This window comes from Rhinolophus ferrumequinum, chromosome X (assembly GCF_004115265.2).
Source record: "Rhinolophus ferrumequinum isolate MPI-CBG mRhiFer1 chromosome X, mRhiFer1_v1.p, whole genome shotgun sequence".
NCBI classification, from domain to species: Eukaryota; Metazoa; Chordata; class Mammalia; order Chiroptera; family Rhinolophidae; genus Rhinolophus; species Rhinolophus ferrumequinum.
The window spans coordinates 84,524,425-84,547,339 of NC_046284.1; the positions used below are offsets into that span (position 1 = coordinate 84,524,425).

General features: G+C 41.2%; 1 protein-coding gene across 2 annotated transcripts in view; it reads left to right on the top strand.

Annotated features, from left to right (window-relative positions):
- SHROOM4 (shroom family member 4) overlaps positions 1 to 20,339 on the top strand; it is a 257,150-nt gene extending 236,811 nt beyond the window's left edge. The window contains exons 6-10 of one of the 2 annotated variants that reach the window (XM_033117392.1): positions 5,791 to 6,624; positions 10,099 to 10,617; positions 11,124 to 11,304; positions 14,867 to 15,136; positions 16,738 to 20,339. In XM_033117392.1, the coding sequence (XP_032973283.1) occupies positions 5,791 to 6,624; positions 10,099 to 10,617; positions 11,124 to 11,304; positions 14,867 to 15,136; positions 16,738 to 17,007 (2,074 nt within the window). In that variant the 3' untranslated portion in view covers positions 17,008 to 20,339. The remainder of the gene's footprint in view (positions 1 to 5,790; positions 6,625 to 10,098; positions 10,618 to 11,123; positions 11,305 to 14,866; positions 15,137 to 16,737) is intronic. The other variant, XM_033117402.1, reaches the window with a different exon arrangement.
- The last annotated feature ends 2,576 nt before the right edge of the window (positions 20,340 to 22,915 follow it).

Genomic DNA, 22,915 nt, shown 5'->3' on the forward strand with positions numbered 1-22,915 from the left:
CCTCCACTCCAGGGAAGAATCCTTACTGGGCCCCAAGTGAAGTTGTAGATTTCTGTGCATTTAGGAAGCTTGAGCCCTTTGAAAACAGGACCTCTAGAGGCCAAAATCCTCAGTTTGAGCCTGACCCACTTCAGTGGAAGCCTCCCATTTACCAGTTTACTTCAGCTGTTAGTACCAGTAAGGCAGGGGCTTGTTGGTTTTGCTCCCTTTTGATCTGGTTGGTCACCTTGCAGTGTGTAATATTCAATGAGAGCTTGGAATGACTTGTATATACATTGGCCCAGCTGATTCTACTGACGGCAGTCCTTCTCTTTTCTGGAGTCCTGCCTACTTCTGCTCCCCTGATATAAGTGACTCTGCAAGCCTGAAGCTGTCCCTACACAAGTTGTGTACATGGAAGGGCAGTACTTTCAAAATCAGAATTGATATAGAGAATAGCGATTTCCAGGTTGCTTTGCCAGAGTCCAGTGCTTCCAGATAGGGCCGCAGTGCTGTGAATCGGTGCACCAAATGTCCCTAGAAGGGCATGCCCTTTACTTCCAATTGTTCTGGAGTTGTCTACCTGGGGGTAAATTCTGTAAGGCTGACATAGTGATTAGTACCTAAACAAAACAACTTAGAATATCTAGTCCTTTTGATTGTCTCACTGCTCTTAAGTCTAAACTCGTCTTTTATTATCTCTCCCTTTTTAAGAGATAAGAAGAGTGAGTAAATGAGCTCAGGGTTGAAATCCTTGGTTAGCTAGAGCTTCCTGGCTAGGCAGCCATGTGACTGATCTGGGACCCAAAGTCTTCTGGTTTCTTGGCTATTGAGCAGGTCTGAACATTAACCAGAGGGAAAAGCAGTCCAGCTCCCTTGATGGGAACAAGGAACAAGGCTGAAGTATACAACAGTAAAGGTTGTACACTGCACAATTTGCACAACCATATGCAGTGGCCCTGAGTAAGGGATATCACTCTAACAATAAACATAGTCCTGTCACTGATTAATCACTTTCCATGTACTCACATCATTGCTAGGTCTTTTTTGTATAGTTAATCCTCACAGCAGCTTTGTAAGATAGATATTTTACTAAAACTGAGGTAAATTAAATACTTTGCTCAAGGTTGTACAGCTTGTGTGGGTCATGGAGCCAGATTTTCAAATTTTATTGGAATTTAGAGCCAGGTCTTTCTGACACTGTTCTTTCCTCTCTGCTCTATTGACTTTCCTGTGCCCTAGCTAGGGAAAAGGAAAGAATGGTAAATTTGATGACTGTTGTGGAGCAGGGTTCTTCTCACCACAGCTGCAGGACATTGGCCCAACTGAGGCCTTTGGAAACGTTGCTTGTTATTGCCTGCATTTCATAAGATTGAGATTGGAGAGAAGATGGGGAAGGGGGAAAGAGGCAGGGATAGAAGGTAGGAGTGCGTGTGGTGAGGAGTGGAAGACAGACCATATAGACTAGAAACCAACCTAACTAGAACAAATAACTCTGCCCCCAAACGTCTACCCCCAAATCACAGCACTAGCATCCTTTTCAGCCTAGCCCTTTGTTTCTATAGTGTGGTCCCTGAACCACTGTATTAGAATCCTTTGGGGCAATTGTTAAAAATGTAGATTCCTGGGCCCCACCACAGAGGTACTAAATCCCTATCTCTGGGGATGAGGCCCATGAATTTTCATTTTAAATAACCTCTCCAGGTAATTCCAATTAGGAGCCACTTTGATTAGGAATGACTGTCCCAGACCAGTAGTTTCCAACTTTTTGGATCATGCATCCTTCTCAGAAATAATTTTTTAAGTATGTACCATCAATATATACCGGTAGTTATTAATAAATTTCTTATATATACTAATGTCCTAATGTTTGTTTTTAAATTCAAAAAATGAGCGAATTTTGTGTTAGTATTCTTAGATGAGAACAGTCTTTAGTTTTCCTTTATGTATCTCCTAGTTTTGGGGTTTGGGTATTGACATTGTGCAGGATTCTTTTCTTGCCCCTCTATTCTCTAGCTTTCAGAGTATACAAAACATAAGTAGCATTGGGGTTGTCTGTTCCTTGAAGGTTAGAATTAACACAAGACCATGGGAATGTGCTTTTTATTTTTCTATGGTAACTGGTAGATTTAGATATTCTCATTCTAATTTTGTGCATTTGGGTTTTTTTAATTAGATTGGCAAGTGGTTTATCTGTCTTATTTTATATTTTCTTTTGAAGAACCAGCTTTTAGCTTTAATTATTAGTTCTATCATTTGTTTTCTGGTGTATTGAGTTGTGCCATTAGTTTTCTTTCTGCTTTGCTTAGGTCTAATGTCTCTGGCTCTTAACTTTTTTTGGTGAATGCTTAATTTATTTATTTTAATTTGTTCTTATGTATTAATGTAAGTATTTAAGGCTACATTTTTTTCCTTTTAACACTGCTTTAATCAACCATAATCTCTAGCTTCTGAATTTTCATTGTTGTTGTTTTCTAGGTATTCTACGATTTCAGATTAGATTTCCTCTTTGAATAGAGTGGAGGATATTTTTTTCCTTTTATTTTCTATGTGCTAGAAGTTTTGGTTATTAATTTTGAGGGTTACTCTATTATTATTAGATACTATACTCTGTACCACTTCCACTTTTTGGCTTAATAAAAGGACAATTTAAAAAATGTTCAATGGGCCCTTAAAAAGAAAGTAGAGTCTGCTTTTAGTATATGACCATATTTAGAATTTTTCCATTATCTTAGTTTTTGACTGTCAAATTTGTCATCAGCTGAGACAGTCTCATATTTTATTTCTGCTTTTTTCTACCTTTGCATTTCTTATAGATTTTGCTTTAGAAAATTTTATTAATTAAAAAAAATTAATTATATTTGACATACAATGTTATATTAGTTTCAGGTTACAACATAGTGATTCAACATTTATATAACTTACGAAGTGATCACCCCAATAAGTCTAGTACCCATCTGACACCATACATAGTTATTACAATATTATTGACTATGTTCCCTATACTGTACTTTCCTTCCCCCTGACTTACTTTAGAAATTTTGATGCTCTGTTATTTGATATATAAAGAATCAGAGTAGTCAGATCTTTATCATGTGTGTTCATCATTAATATTGTAGTGCCCATCTTTGACTTGTTTATTGCTTTTTGCTTTTAATTCAACTTTTTAATGATATGAGTATTGTGGCCCCCTTTTTTTTTTTTTTACATTTTTGGCATTAAATCATTTATTAAACAAATGTTTATTGAATGCCTACTGTGTGCCAGACACTAGGTAGATGAATGAGATACACAAGATCCCAGACATTGTGGAGCTTAGATTTTAGAGAGTGGAGCACAAAATAAACAAGTAAAAATAAGTAAGTGATATAATATCAGATACTGATGTATCCTCTGAGAAAAAACAAAATAGAAAAAGGATAATTATGGATAAGTCATCTCTATTTTAGATAAGGTGGTCAGGAAAGACCTCTGCCTGATAACACTTGTCATCCTTTTAGTTTCCATTCACCTCCTTGTTTGTTTGTGTGTTTGTTTTATGGAGGGGAAATGCCACGCAGAACACTTTGTACACAAGGGATTGTTATAATCTCAAGGAGCTCTAGGCGGGCTAAGGCCTAAATGAGAAGAGAGTGGGGATGTGTGGATATGAATTTCTGATCCATGTGAGTGATGAGCCAGCTAGGATGGGGACTGGAGATGAGGAGAGTGAAGGATATTTTGCTTTCCATTCTTTCTGAGCTTGGCTGCCATTATGTGTAATTATTATTTAAAGAAATATTCTCAGTCTTCATCGTGACTATTGAATGGATATTCTGTCCGATGATTTAATTGAACTGCTGGAATTTCCTGTCACTAGGCAGTACTTAGAATTATGCTGATTGCTCACAGGCTACAACAGGAAGACAGATCTTTTGGTTTAGCAGGCTTAACCCTTTCTACTATAAGGCTAAAGAGATGTCCTCTGACTTTGGTGATTCTTTATCATACAGAAGTTAGACTTTTTATACATATTTTTATACATATTTAAATAATCCTGGACTCCTTTTCCTTGGATATTTTCTTCTGTTGCTTATAAGATGAGTATTTTATTTCTCCTCACATGTGATAGTCTTTTTAATTTTCTGATAGTTTTTTTCTTATAGGTATATTATATATACATGTATAACATATATATCAAAATTTTATACACACACACTGAACTCTTGAATCTGGAACTGATTTTGATATATAATGTGTGCTACAGCTCCAAATAACACTACTCTGCAGTTATCTCGAAAAGATTTATTAAATGATGTTTCTTTATCTCCTTCTTATGGAAGGTCAATTATATGTGATGTTTTTATAGATACTTTCATATGTTTCTGGACTTTCCATTTTGTTCTATCAATCAGTAACACTGTGGTTTCATTATAATTGCTTCATAATATGCTTAACCCCTTACTCACCCCACATTTCTTCTGTAGCAAATACTCTTTAATATTATATCCTGCTTTGTTTTGCAAGCTAATCAAAAAAAATTCCATAGTTAAAAATTCCTGTTCAGAATTCTGACTGGAATTGTATTAGAAGGAGACATTTTAAATCCAAACTAGGAGATATTAGTGAAAGGCCTGTTTGATGTTTTTTCTTACAAGTATAAGAACATGGACAGAAAGTATACATGTCAAATTCATCATATAGCTTCATGCAACAGGGGAATGGAAGTAGGGAGTGAAACAAGAGTATTATTTCTGATTTCTTAAAAGAAGATGTGGTATATTTACACAACGGAATACTACTCTGCCATAAGAAAAAATGAAATAGTGCCATTTTTGACAAAATGGATGGATCTTGAGATTATTATGCTAAGTGAAGTAAGTAACACAGAAAAAGTCAAGAACTAAATGATTTCACTGATATGTGGGATATAAAACTGAAAGCAACAAAGGAACAAGACAAATAAAGAAACAAAAGCTCATAGACACAGATAACAGTTTAGTGGTTACCAGAGGGTAAGGGAAAAAGGGGGTGGTAGATGAGGGTAAACGGCGGTGAAATATATGGTGATGGAAGGAGAAGTGACTCTGGGTGGTGAACACACATGTGATATACAGATGATGTAATACAGAATTGTACACTTGAAACCTATGTAATTTTACTCATGATTGTCACCCCAATAAATGTTAATAAAAAAAATTTTTTTGAAAAATTCATGAAGCATCAGTGGCATAGTACTAAGATGTACTTATTCTGAGCAGTAGGTAGGAATATTAGTATTTATTACTGCAATCTCTGTATGTTTGTAAATATTTGCATTTTTCATAATTAGTAACAAAACAAACAAAAACCGCAGACAAAGCAAGACAACCAGTCTTGTAAGCCTAAGGACACAGAACAATCAATCTGAGTGCTACAAACAGACTGGAGTGGTGTGTGTATTCAGACTTCCGAGCTAGACTGTCCAGGTTAGAACCCTAGCTCTACCACTTACTAACTTTATGACCCCGAGCAAGTTACTTAACCTGCCCATTCCTCAGTTTCCCCAGCTATAAAATCAGGACAATAATCATAGCAACTTCCTAGGGTTATTATGAGAATTAAATACATTAAGACATGGAAAGCACTTAAAACAGTAGGCCTGGCATTTAGTACATACTCAGTAAGTGTTACCTGTCAATATTATATATTACATAGTACTATTATTACATTTACTACATATAGATTAAATTATTTTGTGGCCATTTTAAATTTTACATAAATTATGTCATCCAAAATATGGACCATCTGCAACTTGCTTATTTTATACAATCCTCATCTGCTCTTTTGCAGGGAAATGTCTCATTCCAACGCTGGCTTTTCATGGGCAACCCACTTCCATTCTTGCCTTGAGAACCCAGCACTGGATTTGTCAAGCTACCGAGCAATCTCTTCTCTTGACCTCCTTGGAGACTTCAAACACTCCTTAAAAAAAACAGAGGAAACTTCAGTTTATGAAGAGGGGAGCCCCATGGCCTCCACATCCCACCCACTGCGCAGCCGTGCCTTCTCAGAGAGCCATATCAGTTTGGAACCCCAGAGCTCCCGGGCCTGGGGGCAGCATAGGAGGGAGCTCTTTACCAAAGTTGATGAGACCCAGCCGGATCCTCTGGGAGCCAGGAAGAAGGCCTTTCCTCCACCTCGCCCTCCTCCTCCCAACTGGGAGAAGTACAGGCTCTTCCGTGCAGCCCAGCAGCAGCAACAGCAGCACAAGCAGCAACAGCAGCAGCAAGAGGCAGAGGAAGAGGAAGAGGAGGAGGAAGAAGAGGAGGAGGAGGGGGTTGAGGAGGAGGAGGAGGAGGGGGTTGAGGAGGAGGAGGAGGGAGGGGAGGACGACGAGCTGCCACCCCAGTATTTCAGTTCAGAAAGCACTGGTCCTTGTGCTCTCAATCCTGAGGAGGTCCTGGAGCAGCCACAACTCCTGGGCTTTGGTCACCTGGAGGTCTCAAGGCAGGGCACACAAAGCCTCCCAGCAGAGCAAGAGTCCTTTGCTCTCCATTCCAGCGATTTCCTGCCTCCAATACGGGGCCACTTGGGATCTCAACCTGAGAAGGCTCAGCCCCCTTGCTATTATGGTGCCGGTGGACGTTGGAGGACATCGGAGCAGGAGACCACTGATCCCTACAAGTAAGTCCTTATGAAAGACATTAGGTCCCTGAAAAGGCAGGGAGCATGAGTTTGAATTCCACCTCCACTATTTACCAGTTGCATGACCTTGGACTGTTTAGTTAAACTGTTCCCAGCCTCAGTTTTCTTACCTGGAAAAATGGGCATGATGATGACTTTTCCACCTGGTTGTTGTGAATATGAAGATAATCTATGTAAAGGACATAGCCCCATCCTTAGCACATAGTAGGTACTCAGTAAATTGTAATTGTTGATATTCTTATCCCTAAATATCACTATCAAAATATTATATTCATTATTTCCCAATTTGTCTTTAAGGTATGCTTCAGTTTCTGGCCCCTAAGCCAGAAGGCATTAAACCCTTGTTGCCTGTACTAGGCCTTTCCCAGAAGCCTAGCTCAGGGCCTTTTCTGCCTTTTTTTCTGCTTGCTCTCCAGAACAAGAGGCCAGTTTGCAATTTGTTCTGCTTCTGCTCTAGGACCTGCTGGGCTTCTAAACTAGTCCCATCACGCCAGCATCAAAGGTGTTCCTGGGGATGGGTGCTTTCTGTCCTGATCATTCCTTATAACAGTTAAGAACATTCTTTTCCTCTTCCACTTTCTCTATCACCCCACCCTTGTTTCCCCATCTCTTTGCATTTCATTCAGTGGTAGTTGACAGGGTGAGCTGCCTGGGCAGGGAAGCCAAAGCAGGAGTGTAGTCTCCGGCCACAGATGTCTATTCCCTTCATTGTGCAAATGCTCATCTGCATGCCCTACAGTCCTACCACAGAGAGCTCAGCCCACTCTCTGCTGGGAGTGGGGGTAGGGAAGGCAGGTGTCTATCCTCTAATTGCTTTCTTTAAATCCCTTTATATAAGGAACCTGTCTGGGACTTGTTATCATGTCTTTTACTGACAGGCAAATCTATTATTTGGTTATCTGGAGCTAGTTGAGGTTTTTCAGCCTGAGTGCCACAAGCACAGCACTTACAGGGCCTGGCTCCCAGACACTGTGAGAATCTCTTATCAGATCCCCCCAAGTGGCTGCTTCTCAAGCTGTCCATCTAGCTGGGGAGCATTCTTGTTGTAATTAGAAAATATTTTGTGGAAAGTGTCTGTGATTGTCACCTATCACAGCAAGGAGAAGGGAAGGTGACCTGGCACATAATAAGCACTTAATATTCAGAAGAATAAATAAACGAATGAATGAACATTTATTACATATTTGCTATGTGCCAGACACTGCTAATCATTTTATATCCATTATTTCATTTAATCCTCCCAATAGTCCTATATGACATTATTATTCCCATTTGACAGATGAGGAAACTAAAGCAGAACAAGAATAAGGGACTAAGTCAGAATTGCAAAGCAAAGATTCAAAGCCAGATCTGTCTGACTCCCAAACCCATGCCTGTTTCGCTGTCCTAGGCAGCCTCTCTCTGAGCGGTCTTGTCCTTATAGAAGGCCAGGCCTTTATGAGGCCCTCCTGTCTCTTGTAGGGTAATGTGTACCAGTGGTAGTAGTTACAAGCCCGAGGCTTACTTCTGTCATCCTCCTAGTCCTTCTTCTTTTATGTGCCTCCATTCACCTTGGCACCTTGGCCCGAGAGAACGAAATTGCTATTACTAGAGATCTTGTAACTTGTTCCAGAGATTTTTTTTTTAAATGACTATGGGATGCGAGGGGAAACATTTGCTTACATACAGCCTTGGCTTATGGCTGCAAAAAAATCAATTATAGATGCTTCTTTGAATGATGGAGACTTAAGAAACAGCATCATTCCCAACATAGCTAATATTTTTTGTCTGCTTACCATGTGCCAAGCATTGTTCTAAGCACTTTTGTGTATCAATTGATTTCATCCTTGTAACAAACCTATGAAATAGATACCATTAGTCTCCTACATATTTTAGATGAGAAAAGTGAGGCACAGGGAGATAAAGTAACTTGCGGAAGATCACAGGTAGCCAGAACCCAGGTAGTCTGGCTCACTGTGCCCACTATATCATCCCAGGATCTCTGGGCTCCTCAAGAAGATCCTATTCAAGATCCTCGGAGAGCACAGGGTTCTAACCAGAACGAAGTGGCTTTAAGATTTTGTAAGGGAGAATAGTGTTAGGGGCAAGAAGATGTGTAATATTTTGAATCTAAAATGCAAAAAACAAAAGTCCTAATTTCAGCCAAGTTAACCCATGTTATCTCTATAACCCACATACTATTCGTACAAAATGCTGGGGTACATTTAGAAGCAGGTTAGTGGAATTATTGAGTGTTGATTAAGTCTAATAACACTGGTTCAGGTATAGGTATAGTTTGCTTTATGGACTCTATGCATTTCCTCTCAGGAAATTCCTTCTATAGAAGGAATTCCTTCTATAGAAGGAATCTGATTTTTGCCTCAGTGTTCATTATCAAATTCAGATTATGTTTTCAGAGATCTGTAACCTCTGCCCTATTAATGGAGATAATGAGGAAAGGAATCTTAGAACATAGTGCCTAATATGATCCACGATAATGTGGTACAGGGCTATGTCTGCTGGGGAACTGAGTCTCTCTCCAATTAGCACCTTTTAAAATTTATTTTTATTTTTTCCAATTTTATTGAGACATAATCGACATATAGCCACATATTGCTTTTTTTTTAATTCTGTACTTTCAGTACTTTCTGACTCAGAACTCTCACATATGCCTTAAATGTGTTTCTTATAGATAGGAATTCCCTATCCCATACATTCATATTCCCTCCAGAATGTTCTCTTTGCTAGCATAGATATAGTCCAGTGAGAAAATTCCTTACATGCAGGATTTTATATAAAGTCAAGTTGTCCCTTTGGGAGTAGCATAGTGGCTAAAAGCACAGATTCTGGAGTTAGATCATGTAGGTCTAGATCACGGGCCTGCAATTTACTGTCCGGTGACCTTGGGGAACTCACTTTACTTTTCAATGCCTCATGTTCCTTACTGTGAAATGCTTGTCATGAGCATTAAATTTTATACCTGTATCTACACTCTCACCCACACCCATCCATTTTAGGACAGCTTCTGGGACATAGTAAAGCACTGTGTGATGTTAGCTAGTAGTGTTCCTTTATCAGTGTTATTAGCTTAAAAACCTACATGTGAAATGAATAACTGGGATGATGAATATTGGCATGCCCAAGTTTCTTTTGTGTGATGAATTAGGAGACAGCATACTGTGAATCAGTAAATAGCTGTGGAGCATTTTAACCATTATTTTTTACCTTTATCTAAGAGCTGCAAATAGCTGCAAAAATGACTAATGAGTTTCTCCTATTTTTCCTTTCAAACAGCTAGAGGTTAGCGAAGGGGCAGTGACACAGACAGGTGGAAAGTGGGGGTGGCTGGTAGGCAACAAGAATATAGTGGGGGTGGGCCTCCCTCTTGCATAAATCATGGGTACAATTATTTGTCCTTGCGTCCCTGAAACCTGATGTTGAAGCGTTTCTTTTTTATTTCCTCCCTCATACCAGACCAGAAGCCCTGATGGCAGAAGAGTCCAAACCTAAGCCAGCATGGAGCCAGAGCTACTTCTTTCCTGAGGAGCAGTTCTCTTTCATGGGCTGGGGCTCCGAGAAGCAGCATCTCAGCCCCACGGGCTTCAGTGAACCCAAGACAACAGGGTCTGCTGCGACACTTGTCAAGCCCCTGGGTGCCACTGGTTCCATTTTTTCCCCATTTCATCCTGCAACTATGGAGGAGGCTGGGGCCACTGGGGATATGCCAGAAGTGGAGAGATTCTATCCCTTCTCAGACCGAAGGCCTGCCCCACAGCAGGCAGTCTCAGAAGAGCTCATGAGAGATGTGGTGGGCCGTGACAAGTCCCTGGCAGGGGTGCTAACCCCAGCCTCCAACATGGTGACCACTGCTGAGGTCATGGGTGACCTCTTTGCTGTGGGAGATCCGCAGTGGAGGGGCCATTTCAAGCAGGAGTGGTACCACCGGGAAAGAAGAAATTATCAGAGTGTCCAGGAAAGCCTCAGGGTGCCTTTGTAAGCAAGCAGACTAGATAGAGCTGGGGTGGGTGGTGGTAGGAGATGGGTAGGAGGGAAACCAACAGGCTTGGAGGACAAATAGTTAAGTTCTCAGATACATCTCTACCACATAGCCCCTCCCTTGGGATCCATATACTGGGGCCATGAACCAAGGGGAATCATTGATGATAAGAAGCCTAGAACTTTAGGGGCCTGTCAGTTTTTCTGGATATTAGTGGGGTGTCCATGACCAAACTAAATGATCTCTAAAGAAGGCCCTGTAACTTCAGAAGTCAGGGGCAAGAAAATAGCCTTCTGAGTTCTTAAAATTGGCCATTATTTGGCTTCTAATAGCCTTCATGTGGCCTATTTACATTTGAACAGTGTTTTTTGGTCCATTATTTCCTTATTTTACAGCTTCTTGGTGAAGCAAGGTCCTATTTCATAAATGGGGAAACAAAAGAGCAGAAAGGTCAGCAGCCTCTCAAAAGAGGTGCTCAAACGGTCATTCTTTGTTCCCACAGACAAGAATTTCAGCACTTCTCGCCTCCTCAGGGGGCCCCAGGGATCCCTACCTCTTATTCAGCTTATTACAATATTTCTGTGGCCAAGGCAGAGCTGTTGAACAAATTGAAAGACCAACCAGAGATGGCAGAAATTGGCCTAGGAGAGGAGGAAGTTGACCATGAACTGGCTCAGAAAAAGGTGAAAATTTTTATATGCCTTAGAAATTTTCAGCATTTAGCTTCAGTGTGTCTAGAGGGCGATCTGTCTTCTATGCTCTCCAGAACATCTTGGTTCATTCCTGTATTTTCAGTGTGGAAATCAAATAGCCTCCCTGGGTTTCTCACAAATGAAATTTAAGTCTTTTTTTTTTTCATCTGGTCAATAATAGTGATAGTAGGAGTAATTATAATCATCACTGCAGTGTCTCTCTAAAGCTTAAAACTCTACAAGGTAGACATTACTATCCCCTTTTCACCAGTTGAGAGAACTAAGTTGTCCAGGATTACAAACTAAGTGGTAGATCCAGGACTTGAAGTCAAAACTGTCTGACTTTCTATTGGGCTGTCCCTCTGAAATAAGCTGTACTTGTTAAGTAACTCACTGCCCAGGGCACATCAGAGTTTTGCCAATCAGCTATAATCAGTGGCAGTCACTGACTGTATTTTCTGTGTAACTTTCTGGGAGACAGTACAGACTAACTAAGAAAGAAAAGAACTTATGGGCTGGTAAATATTAGTATTTCTTTGCAAAGATAGTAATTTCTTTTAAATACTAAATAGATAAATGGAGATGTTGTTGTTGTTCCAAAGCCTCCCCTTTCTTCCTCTAAGTACCACTAGCCTGGTTTTCTAATCAAATTCCTGGAATCACTTTGCCCTCCCTGCACTTACACATTTTATTTCATAAACAACTAGGTTTCCATGGCAACTTCAAAGGCCCAATTTACCACTTTGTGGACATTTGAACTCAATGTAAATTGCTGGTCTGCCCATATTTCTCATTCAGGACATGACCTGTAGGAAAGCTCAAGGCTATTTACAAGAGACCCCCCACTACTTTCCAATCTGAAACAAAATGTCAGGCAAAGAATTGGAAGCATGGTGGTATCAAAGTTGTATTGATCCAGATGCCTGCTTCCTTGTATTCCATGTTCCCTGAGCATGGCAGGGCTGTTCCTGCCTTACTCAGGACCTTTATATTAGGAGAAAACCTAATAAATGTCTGACCAGAAGAAAGAGAAATGATCAGAAATGGCAAAGCACAAAACAACAGATAGTGATTTGAAGTGATTGTGGGTGAGTTGGGACAGTTTCTGTCTCTGAGGAAGATAGGGGAGGACTGTCACCGATTTGTAATATCCCAGAAAAGCAGCTCAGCTCTAACTGGGTCTGTGATGACTCCACAGCTCTATCCACTACACTAACCCCAGGGGTGGAGTTCAGGTTGCAAAGCCCAAGTGCCAAGAAACAAAGGGCTCTCTCCACTTTCATCCTTCCAGATCTATGGAACCTAAGAGGTAGGATGGGTAGGTGATTTTCCAAGTTGATCATTTGGCCCCTATCCCTCCCTTGTTCCTGGCATTGTTTTGTTTGGAGAGCATGGGGTGGGGATATAACTGGAAGCCTCTTGGCATCTAATTGTGTTGCTCATTCATATCATTGATCCTCACTCCCAGGGGGTTTTGGAATTTTCCCTAAATGTAAACGTACTACACTTCAGACTAAGATCATAGTGATTTCCTCAATTTTGACCAGTTCTGAAATATGACAACAGGCCCTGGACCCAGAGTAGACTGTCTTGGTCTTGGTCACCTTGGACATCTCTAAATAAAGTACTAGAAAGGAACACACTCTAGAAAACTAGAAGCCTATGGTCCCAGAGTGTCTGGGCAGAAATAATAATAAAACAAACACTGAAGCATACTTCCTGTATGCAAGATACGATTCTTAGCATGTAACATGTATTAATTCCTTCAATTCTCATAGCATCACTATGATTTGTAGGTACTATTGTGATCCTATATTTTAGATAGAGAAATGGAGGGACAGAGAGGTTATTTGCTCAAGATCACCCCACTACTTTGTGGTAGAGCTGGGTTTCTAACCAGATGATGGTGGTGTTTGTGGTGGTGGTAGAAGTAATACCACCCAAGTAATAATAGTAATAATAATAATAATAGCAGCAGCAGCAATAAACACATATTGAATGCTTAATATGTCAGGCACAATATTATTTTACCTGTGTGATTTCATTTAAACCCTCACAAGAATTGGGGTGGGAGGAGAAGAGGCACTTCTCCAATTTACAGATAAGGAAACAGAAGTCTCAGCGGGACTGGGCATCTCACCCATGGTTACATAGTTTTGAGGAAGTAGAGTTGGAATCCAAGCATCTCCAACTCTAAAACTCCACTTCTATCACACTGCCTTCCTGTGATTGCAGTCCCAGAACTGGTGACACCTATGGGGGAGACAAATCAGAAGACACAGGCAGTGCTGCTTCCCTTGAGAAACTTACAATAGATGGTAGGATAGGGATCAGGAGCACACACATGAAACAGAAAGTGAACAACTTCAAATTGCACGATAGGCCTCTAATTCTAAATGACTGGAGAGTTCAGCAAAGAAAAAGATCATTGAGAGAAGAGTTATGGGGACAAGGTCTTTCAGCAGGGAGGATGGGGGCAAAGCTGGGCTCTGAAGAAAGCACGGAATAGACAAAGTGAAGGAAGAGATACAGAGCAGGTAGAAGTGCATAAGCAAATCAGGAACACAAGAATGAGTGTTGTGAACACATAGGAGAATGAGGAACTAATCCTGAAAGGTTCTGAGGAGTGAGGTTAGAATGGTAGAGTGGGGCCAGACTGAATAGTAATAGCAGCCATCTTTTACTGAGCACTTAGTCTGTGCTCACATTATCTCATTGAGTCTTTATTACAATTCAGTGAAGGAGGTACTGCAGTTGCCCCCATTCTGAAGATGAAGAAAGTAAAACTCCATAAAGAAATACCTCTAAGGTCACACAGCTAGGACGTGGCAGAGCAAGAAGTCAAACCTAGTGTTCGCAACTCCAGAACTCACACTCTTATCCAAAAGGCCTCAAAAGCAAAGCTGAGGGAGTGAAGATCTAGCACAGTGCCATGAACATCAGAGGCACTTAAATAGAAAGAGAATGAATGAAGCAAATAGGCAAATATGGGATGACAATGCTTTTCCAACCTCTCTTCTCACAAGCATTCCAGTTCCTGTTTAGTAAATAGTCTCAGCAAGTATTTATTAAGTTACATTTAGCATTAGCCCATAGGTACCACTTACCTACTGTGTTTACCCGAAAATAAGAGCCGGACAATCAGCTCTAATGTGTCTTTTGGAGCAAAAATTAATATAAGACCCAGTCTTATTTTACTATAAGATCGGGTCTTAATATAATACAATACAATATAATACCCGTCTCATATTAATTTTTGCTCCAAAAGATGCATTAGAGCTGATTGTCTGGCTAGGTCTTATTTTTGGGGAAACACGGTAATACCAAGAAGTTTGGTGGTGACAGAGATTCCTCCCAGATCCTAAGAGATGTGAGGGAAGCTACCTGTCCAGAAAACTGGAATTGCTCATGACTTGCTCAGATTTCCTTTGTTGCCAGTGACTAGGATAGAACACACCATCTGTTACTTGGCTCCCAGAACAGAGGTTACAAGCACAGATCAGTTTCTGTTGGGCCCCATCCTCATCCTTTGCCTTCTGTTTGTTTCTCCTAGATACAGCTTATTGAAAGCATTGGCAGAAAACTTTCTGTCCTGCGGGAGGCGCAGCGAGGATTGCTAGAGGACATCAGTGGCAATTCTGCTCTTGGAGAGGAGGTGGAGGCCAACCTAAAAGCTGTCTGCAAGTCCAATGAGTTTGAAAAATACCGTTTGTTTATTGGGGACCTGGACAAAGTGGTCAACCTGTTGCTGTCACTCTCTGGACGACTGGCCCGGGTGGAGAATGCTCTTAACAGCATCGATTCAGAGGCCAACCAGGAGAAGGTAGAGTTGGGGTCCCTGGAGTGTAGATGGAGGGAAATGCCATCTGTTTCTTCTCAGGGCTCCTTCTTTCAAGTTTGGCTAGTCTGAGAGGCAGTAGAGCATAGTGTTAAGAGTGTGGACACTGGCTTTTAAGTGCTTTGAAATTCTGGCTCTACTGCTAATTAACTGTGTGACTGTAGGCAATTTACTTAACCTCATTCTGTCTCAATCTCTTTAAAAATGGAATGAACACACTACCTACCTCATGAGGTTTTGAGAATTAAATTAGATAATCCATGTTAATGACTTAAAACAGGGCCTGGAACAGGGTAAACACTGAATCAGTGCTAGCTGCCAGAAGTAATAATAATAGCAGTAGTAGCAGCAGCAATAGCAACAATTTTGCCTCTCTCCCTTTCTTTCCCCCTCCCTCCTTCTCTGTCCCTCTTCCTTCCCCTCCCCTCCCCTCCTCTCCTTTCTCTCCTCTCTGTCTCATTGGAGGAGATCTCACTACGTAGTTAGGAGACTCTCAGTTCCACAGGTTGGGTCACTCTGCATACATTCCTGAACCAAGACCGCATTACCTTGCTCTATACAAATGTTTTTTTTTTGTTTTTTTTGTTTTTTTTTTCAAATCTTTAAAATTTATTTATAAGCATATTAATATGATAATCAGTGCATACCATATTTCTAATGTTTAGATATTGAAGTTGATTCCATTTTTTGTTATTAACAATAATGTTGCAGAACTTTTATAGCAATTGTAGTCTACATTTTGGATACGTATTTTTTTAAGGTAGGTTCCTAAAAGGGAATTCCTGGTACAAAGGACAAGAATATTGTTAAGACTCTTAGTTACAAAAGACAAGGTTTTAATCATTCTCTTCTATAGCTGACTAGTCACCATGAGGGCCAGTGTTAGTACTAGTAAGCCCCTTTTGACACTTGTGATTGTGTTTTTTTTTAATTTATTTTTAATTTATTGGGGTGACAATTGTTAGTAAAATTACATAGATTTCAGGTGTGCAATTCTGTATCACATCATCCATAAATCACACTGTGTGTTCACCACCCAGAGTCAGCACCCCTTCCATCACCATACATTTGATCCCCCTCACCCTCATCCCCCACCCCCCAACCCCCTTACGCTCTGGTAACCACCAAATTACGTTCCCCAGATTAATTATACAAATGGTTTTGAATACAAATTTGAATCCACCATAAGAGGCACATATGCATGTGCGTACACAGCTACATATACGCACACATAAACACCCACACAGAAACAGCCACCATTTTGAACGCACTGTCACAGTGATGGTTGTTCAGCAGACGGAAGGGGCCTGAGCTGGCTTTGTCAGATCTTTCCCCTACGCCAATCCCAGTGTTGGTCCATGGATTAAAGACAGTTTAGAGATGGAAAGAGATGATTGCACATTCCTCTGTCCAGAATAACTGTCTCATATGTCTTCCTCCTGCTACAGGAAAGAAAGGCTTTTGTATGATGGTGGACTTCAGGGAAGGAAATCTATGTAGGACCAACCAGGTAGCAGAATGGGTAGTTGGGTTAGGCAGATGACTAGTGATTGGAATGGCCCTTAATTAGTCTTCTGCTTCCCCAGTTGGTGCTGATAGAGAAGAAGCAGCAGCTGACAGGGCAGTTGGCAGATGCCAAGGAGCTGAAGGAGCATGTGGACCGACGGGAGAAGTTGGTGTTTGGCATGGTCTCCCGCTACCTGCCTCAGGACCAGCTCCAAGATTACCAGCACTTTGTGAAGATGAAATCTGCTCTCATCATTGAACAGCGAGAACTGGAAGAGAAGATCAAGCTCGGGGAAGAGCAGCTCAAATGTCTCAGGGAGAGCCTACTCCTGGGGCCCAGCAATTTCTAATTCCACCAGCAGACTGCCCACACCATCCCTGCCCATCCACAATGGGAAATGCTTCCAATCTGTGTTAGCAGTTTGTTAGCAAGTAGATAACAGTTAGTTAGCAGTTTGTTCTATATTCTCTGGATGTCGCTCACTGCCCCTTATCTAGCAGTGCTCCCAACCAGCAGGAGACTCCAGAGAGACCCTAGGGAATAGAAGCAACAAATAGAAGCTGTAGCAGGATGTGATCAAACAAACACACCATCCTTCCCACAGTTTGCCCAGCAAGCACTCACCACACACATTCCTTCATTTTCCTTTGTACTAGGACACCAAAGACATCATGCACTCACCACCCACCCACACCATAATCAGCCTCTCAAGTCTCAGAGAGAAGCTTCCAATGCAGCTTCCCTCTACCTAGCCATTTCCCACAGAGATCTGGCTGTCTTGAGGGCATTTGCCTACAGAATTTCAGGGCCTCACTCAAGTTTTGCAGTGGGAAGCAGAGAAGGACGAATTACACTTAATAGAATGTGAGCAAAGGTTGAGGATTCCCAGATTCCCTCCTGGAAGGAGCTAGGCTTAAACAAATTGTCTCCATCCTCACCTTCCCCAGCATCTACATGAGGGGGAAGAGGCCCACTCTCAGCCCTGGCTGGTGTGGCCCTCCTCCTGTCCTAAGACTGTGGACCTACCACTTCCTATTTCATCTTGCCTCTTCCTTGCTGGGGGTCACAGGTGCCTACTCTAAGGGCTTCACACTATGGGCCATGAGTAACTCTACTAAAGCTGACTTCTGCATACATGTTTTATTGTTGGGGGGAGGGGGTTCTTATTGTTATATTTTAAATAGCCTTTATTTATTTTTATGTTTTATTGTTTTTTTCTTCTTTTTTAACTAATAAGGTGAGAAGAGGGGAGTTGGAAAGGGAAAAGTTAGCCCAGAAGGAAAGCATTTTCTGTAGATCAGCCTGGATTCACCATGGCTAGATAAGCACGTGCCAAGACCTTGAATTCTTCCCACCATAGCTAACAAGTGTCTAAGAAAGAAGTTCTCACCTTGAACTGAGAGCTTCCCCACTGTGGCCTGGCCCTATACTTCCCCTAAAGTCTGAATGACCATGAGCTTAGCATTCCCCAACAGGGTTCAATGTTTTCTTACTTATTTTTTCTTAAAACCAAAGAAACCTGAAACTGACAAAGGATCACCTATGTCTCTACAGTCTCCAAGCTAAGGAAAGCGGAGAGGTGAGCTCAGGAGGAGCTCCTCTATCTAATTGCTTTCTCAGCCTGTGGCCTGGCTCAGGGAACCAAAATTCATGGTAGCTGCCAGGGTCAGCCATCCCCCACCCCCAGAGCAAATTATAATCCAGCCAGGATCTGAGGTGCACAAACAACTAATGCTGCTGCTGTTGCCAAGGCCCTGACACCAGTAGCCAGCTTCTATCCTGGAAAAGCCCTCAGGTAGGCAATGGCAGGAAGGGAGTTGTGGCCACACTCTGCCCTGTTATCCAGCACAATTCCCTATTCCTTACTAACTGGGGCCCATGCTTGATATTGCATCGCCCTGGCCAGCAAGCCCTGGCATCTGTTCTAGTCACGGCTGAGTCCCTCATGGTCCATGGAGGTTAACTGTAGCAGCAGGGTTGCCTCATTCAACCAAAGAATTTGCCAAATAACTTTGCTGCTGCTACAAATACTGGTCCCTAACTTCCATTTCCTCTTCATTGTAGTTGGAAACAATGGAAGAATCTTAGCCAGCAGGGTGTCCTTTTGGAGGGGAGGGCTGAGTATGCTTTTAGAGCACTGCTGCTGTCAGAACCACTGTTAAAATGTCAACCTGCCATTCTCCTGTCAAGTGGAGGATTCTCCTTTATTCAGGAAGGCTGATGGCTTGTAAAGGGCTGGGCTTATCCAAACCAAAGTTAAGGAATATGGGGGAGTGTTTTGAATATTGGCTGTGGTTGCCATTTTTAAAGAAGAAATACAGGCTCTAAGACAAACAATGAGCAAATTAAGATGTTCTGTATTGAGGTTATACGGCCCATGTAGTCCATTGTTCAAAGCTTTTTTTTTTTTTGTTTGTTTGTTTTCTAGAACAGCTTTTTAGAAATATGGGCCCAGGGAAAAGAATGGTCTCTCACCTGGACACCATGGTCATAGTCTGAGTTTTTCTAGTTAGCAGTACATTGGTTGTACCTTAAGTTTATCACAGTAAAAGTACTATTGACTCTGTTATTTTTGTCCCTTATCCCACTTCAAATTACCCTAGAGTTGGAATCAGGACACGAGGATGCTCATTTTCACACAGAATGACAGTTTCCAAAGAACTTAATAAAATAACTCCAAAGTTATATTGAGCACGGAAGCTAGGCCAACAAAGGTGAACTATTAAACAGGCACTGATGCCTGGCACTGCTGACATGGCAATTCCATTGTGAGTGATAGTACTGCAAAGCTATCAGTATTACTTGAGATATAGTCTCTCTCCCCCATTCTCATTTCCTGGGGTCTGCCCCCCATGAAAATCTGCCAGGAGGTAGCAGTTTGGGAGGCAGGCCAAGGGATTTCTACAAAGACAGTTATTGGTCTTGATTTCTGCCCTCTCCCTTCAAACACTCATACAGGCCCCACTGGGTAATAGGTAAGCACAATGGTTGATATAGAGAGAGGAATCAGTGCAAGAGCTACTACCACATGTCCCTCCTAACTCCCTGCTCCTAGGATGCTGGGTAATTGAGTCTCCTTGAGTCCTACCAGCTGCAGACTCAGCCAGGATATAGCAGTAAATGCTCAAGGGGAATGCAAGAGAAAGAGACAGACACTGAAAATAAAGACCTAGCACTGGACAGACTGGAAGCTGAGGAACGGAGAGGGTAAAAAATGAAAAGCCTCTATCAAGGCCAGGTTCAGGTTCTGTTTTCCATTTAACCTCATGTGCCAAAAAGCTATCCAGGGGCACTAGAGCCACAACTTTAACCCCAGGCTCCCAGTCGCAGGTTTCAAATGAAGGAAACGGGGCACATTTCAGGTCACTTCTTCCCAGCTGGAGCTTGGTGACTCCCACTGTCTTTGCCACAGGAGTTCTCTATGCCAATAATATTTCTGTAACAGCGTATTGTATTCTTTGAAGATTAGTAGATCTTTAGAGGGGGGTGGGGCAGGGGGCAATTTCTATAGATACAGAACCAGTGTTTGTTGTACAGCTGTTGGGGGGCATCTATCCCATGTGAAGCTATTATTTTTCTGAATCTTATTGTTTTTGCATTTGTGTCCTCCACCACTCCCTTCTTGGCTGACATTGATATGCCTGCCAGATTGTCATCAAGGGTCATACTTCAATAAAAGGTGCTAAGGACAAAAATTTATCTCATGAGTTTTGACTGAGGTGATGGAAATCCCCTAATATTCTGCTGAAACTATTGGAAAGGAATTTGGTAACCTAGGCATAATTCTTCATAGGTAACTAAGTATATAACCACAGCCTTACCCACATCCTTAAGCCTTTAACCTGGCCCCTCAGGGATAGTATTGATGCTATGACATTCATTATCCCCAGTAAAATAACTTAGAAACCAGTTCTGGAGTCTATCCTGATCTCACATCTAGAAGTGAGCCACATTCTAGATCTCCCCCAATCTTGAGTTCTGTCTACTAGTATCATCTTCCTTCTACTTGATATTCCAGTCTCATACCCTCACTCTTAGCAACCTGGAAAGCAAGGTCCTCACTGATCAGCACTCCAAGATAACTTCAAGGTTTAGACCCAAATACACTCCAGGCAGCTTTTCTGACCCTGAAAAGCCTACTTGTTTTTTAATACATGCATTGTCCATATCCCAACTGATATCCTCTTCCACATGTCCAGTGTGGTAGGGTGGAAAGAGCCCAGCTTTGGCATTAGAATGAACTGTGTTCAAATCCTGGTTCTACCAGTTGTTCTATAAACTTGGATATTTGCTCAACTTCTAAGTTCATTTTCTTATTTGTAAAATGGGAATAATAATATATGTCTTGCAGGGCTGTTGTGGCTTTAAAATAATATGTGAAAGCCACCAGCTACCTAGTGGGAAGTGGTTAGAAAGAGAGAATCCCAGGCTCCACCCCAAACCCACTGACAACAGTCTGCATTTTAATTACATTCCCAAGAGACTCATATGCATACCGTGTTTCCCTGAAAATAAGACTGGGTTTTATATTAATTTTTGCTCCAAAGACGCATTAGGGCTTATGTTCAGGGGATGCCATTCTGAAAAATCATGCTAGGGCTTATTTTCCAGTTAGGTTTTATCTTCAGGGAAACACGGTATAAAAGGTTGAGAGGCACTAACCTATCACAAACATGCTCAGTACATGGTAAGTATTATTCTAAGTATTATTCTAAATTTTTTATTTATTTATTGGGGTGACAATTGTTAGTAAAATTACATGCATTTCAGGTGTACAATTCTGTATTACATCATCTATAAATCCCATTGTGTGTTCACCACCCAGAGTCAGTTCTCCTTCCATCACCATATATTTGATCCCCCTGACCCTCACCTCCCATCCCCCACCCCCCTTACCCTCTGGTAACCACTAAACTATTGTCTGTGTCTATGAGTTTTTGTTTCTCATTTGTTTGTCTTGTTCTTTTGTTGTTTTTGGTTTATATACCACATATCAGTGAAATCAGAGAAATGCAAATAAAAACCACACTGAGATATCACCTCACCCCAGTCAGAATGGCTATCATCAACAAGACAAATAGTAACAAGTGTTGGAGAGGCTGTGGAGAAAAAGAAACCCTCATACACTGTTGGTGGGAATGCAGACTGGTGCAGCCGTTATGGAAGGCAGTGTGGAGGTTCCTCAAAAAATTATGAATAGAATTACCATATGACCCAGGAATCCCTCTCCTGTGTATCTACCCAAAAAATCTGAAAACATTTATACATAAAGACACGTGTGCTCCAATGTTCATTGCAGCTTTGCTTATGGTGGCCAAGACATGGAAACAACCAAAATGTCCTTCGATTGATGAATGGATAAAGAAGTTGTGCTATATGTACACAATGGAATACTATTTGGCAGTAAGAAAAGATGATATATGAATAATCTTTTCAATGCATTGTTGTATTCTATTTGCTAGAATTTTGTTTAGGATTTTTGCATCTGTATTCATCAGAAATCCTGGTCTGTAGTATTCATTTTTTTGTGTTGTCCTTACCAGGTTTCGGTATCAGGGTAATGTTGGCCTCATAAAGTGACTTGGGGAGTACTGTCTCTTCTTCAATTTTTCTGGAAGAGTTTGAGCAGGATTTGTATTAGATCCTCTTTGAAGGTTTGGTAGAATTCACTAGTGAAACCATCTGGTCCCAGACTTCTTTTGGAAGGTTTTGGATGACTGATTCAATTTCGTTACTGGTGATCGGTCTGTTTAGATTTTCCAGTTCTTCATGGTTCTGCCTTGGAAGGCTATATGTTTCTAAGAACTTGTGCATTTCTTCTAGGCTATTGAATTGGTGGCATATAGTCCTTCATAGTATTCTTGGATGATCCTTTGTATTTCTGTGGTGTCCGTGCTAACTTCCCCTTTTTCATTTCTGATTTTGTGAATTAGTGTCTATTCTCTTATCTTAGTGAGTCTAGCCAAGGGTTTGTCAATTTTGTTAATCTTTTCAAAGAACTAGCTCTTGGTCACATTAATTTTTTCTATTGCTTTTTTGTTCTCTATCTCATTTAGTTCTGCTCTGATTTTTGTTATTTCCTTTCTTCTGCTGACCTTGGGTTTCACTTGTTCTTCTTCTAGTTTTTTAAGGTGTAACGTGAGGGTATTTATTTGGGATTTTTGTTGTTTCTTGAGATAGGCCTGTAATGATATAAATCTCCATCTTAAAACTGCTTTCGCTGCATCCCAAAAATTTTGGTAGGATGTATTTTCATT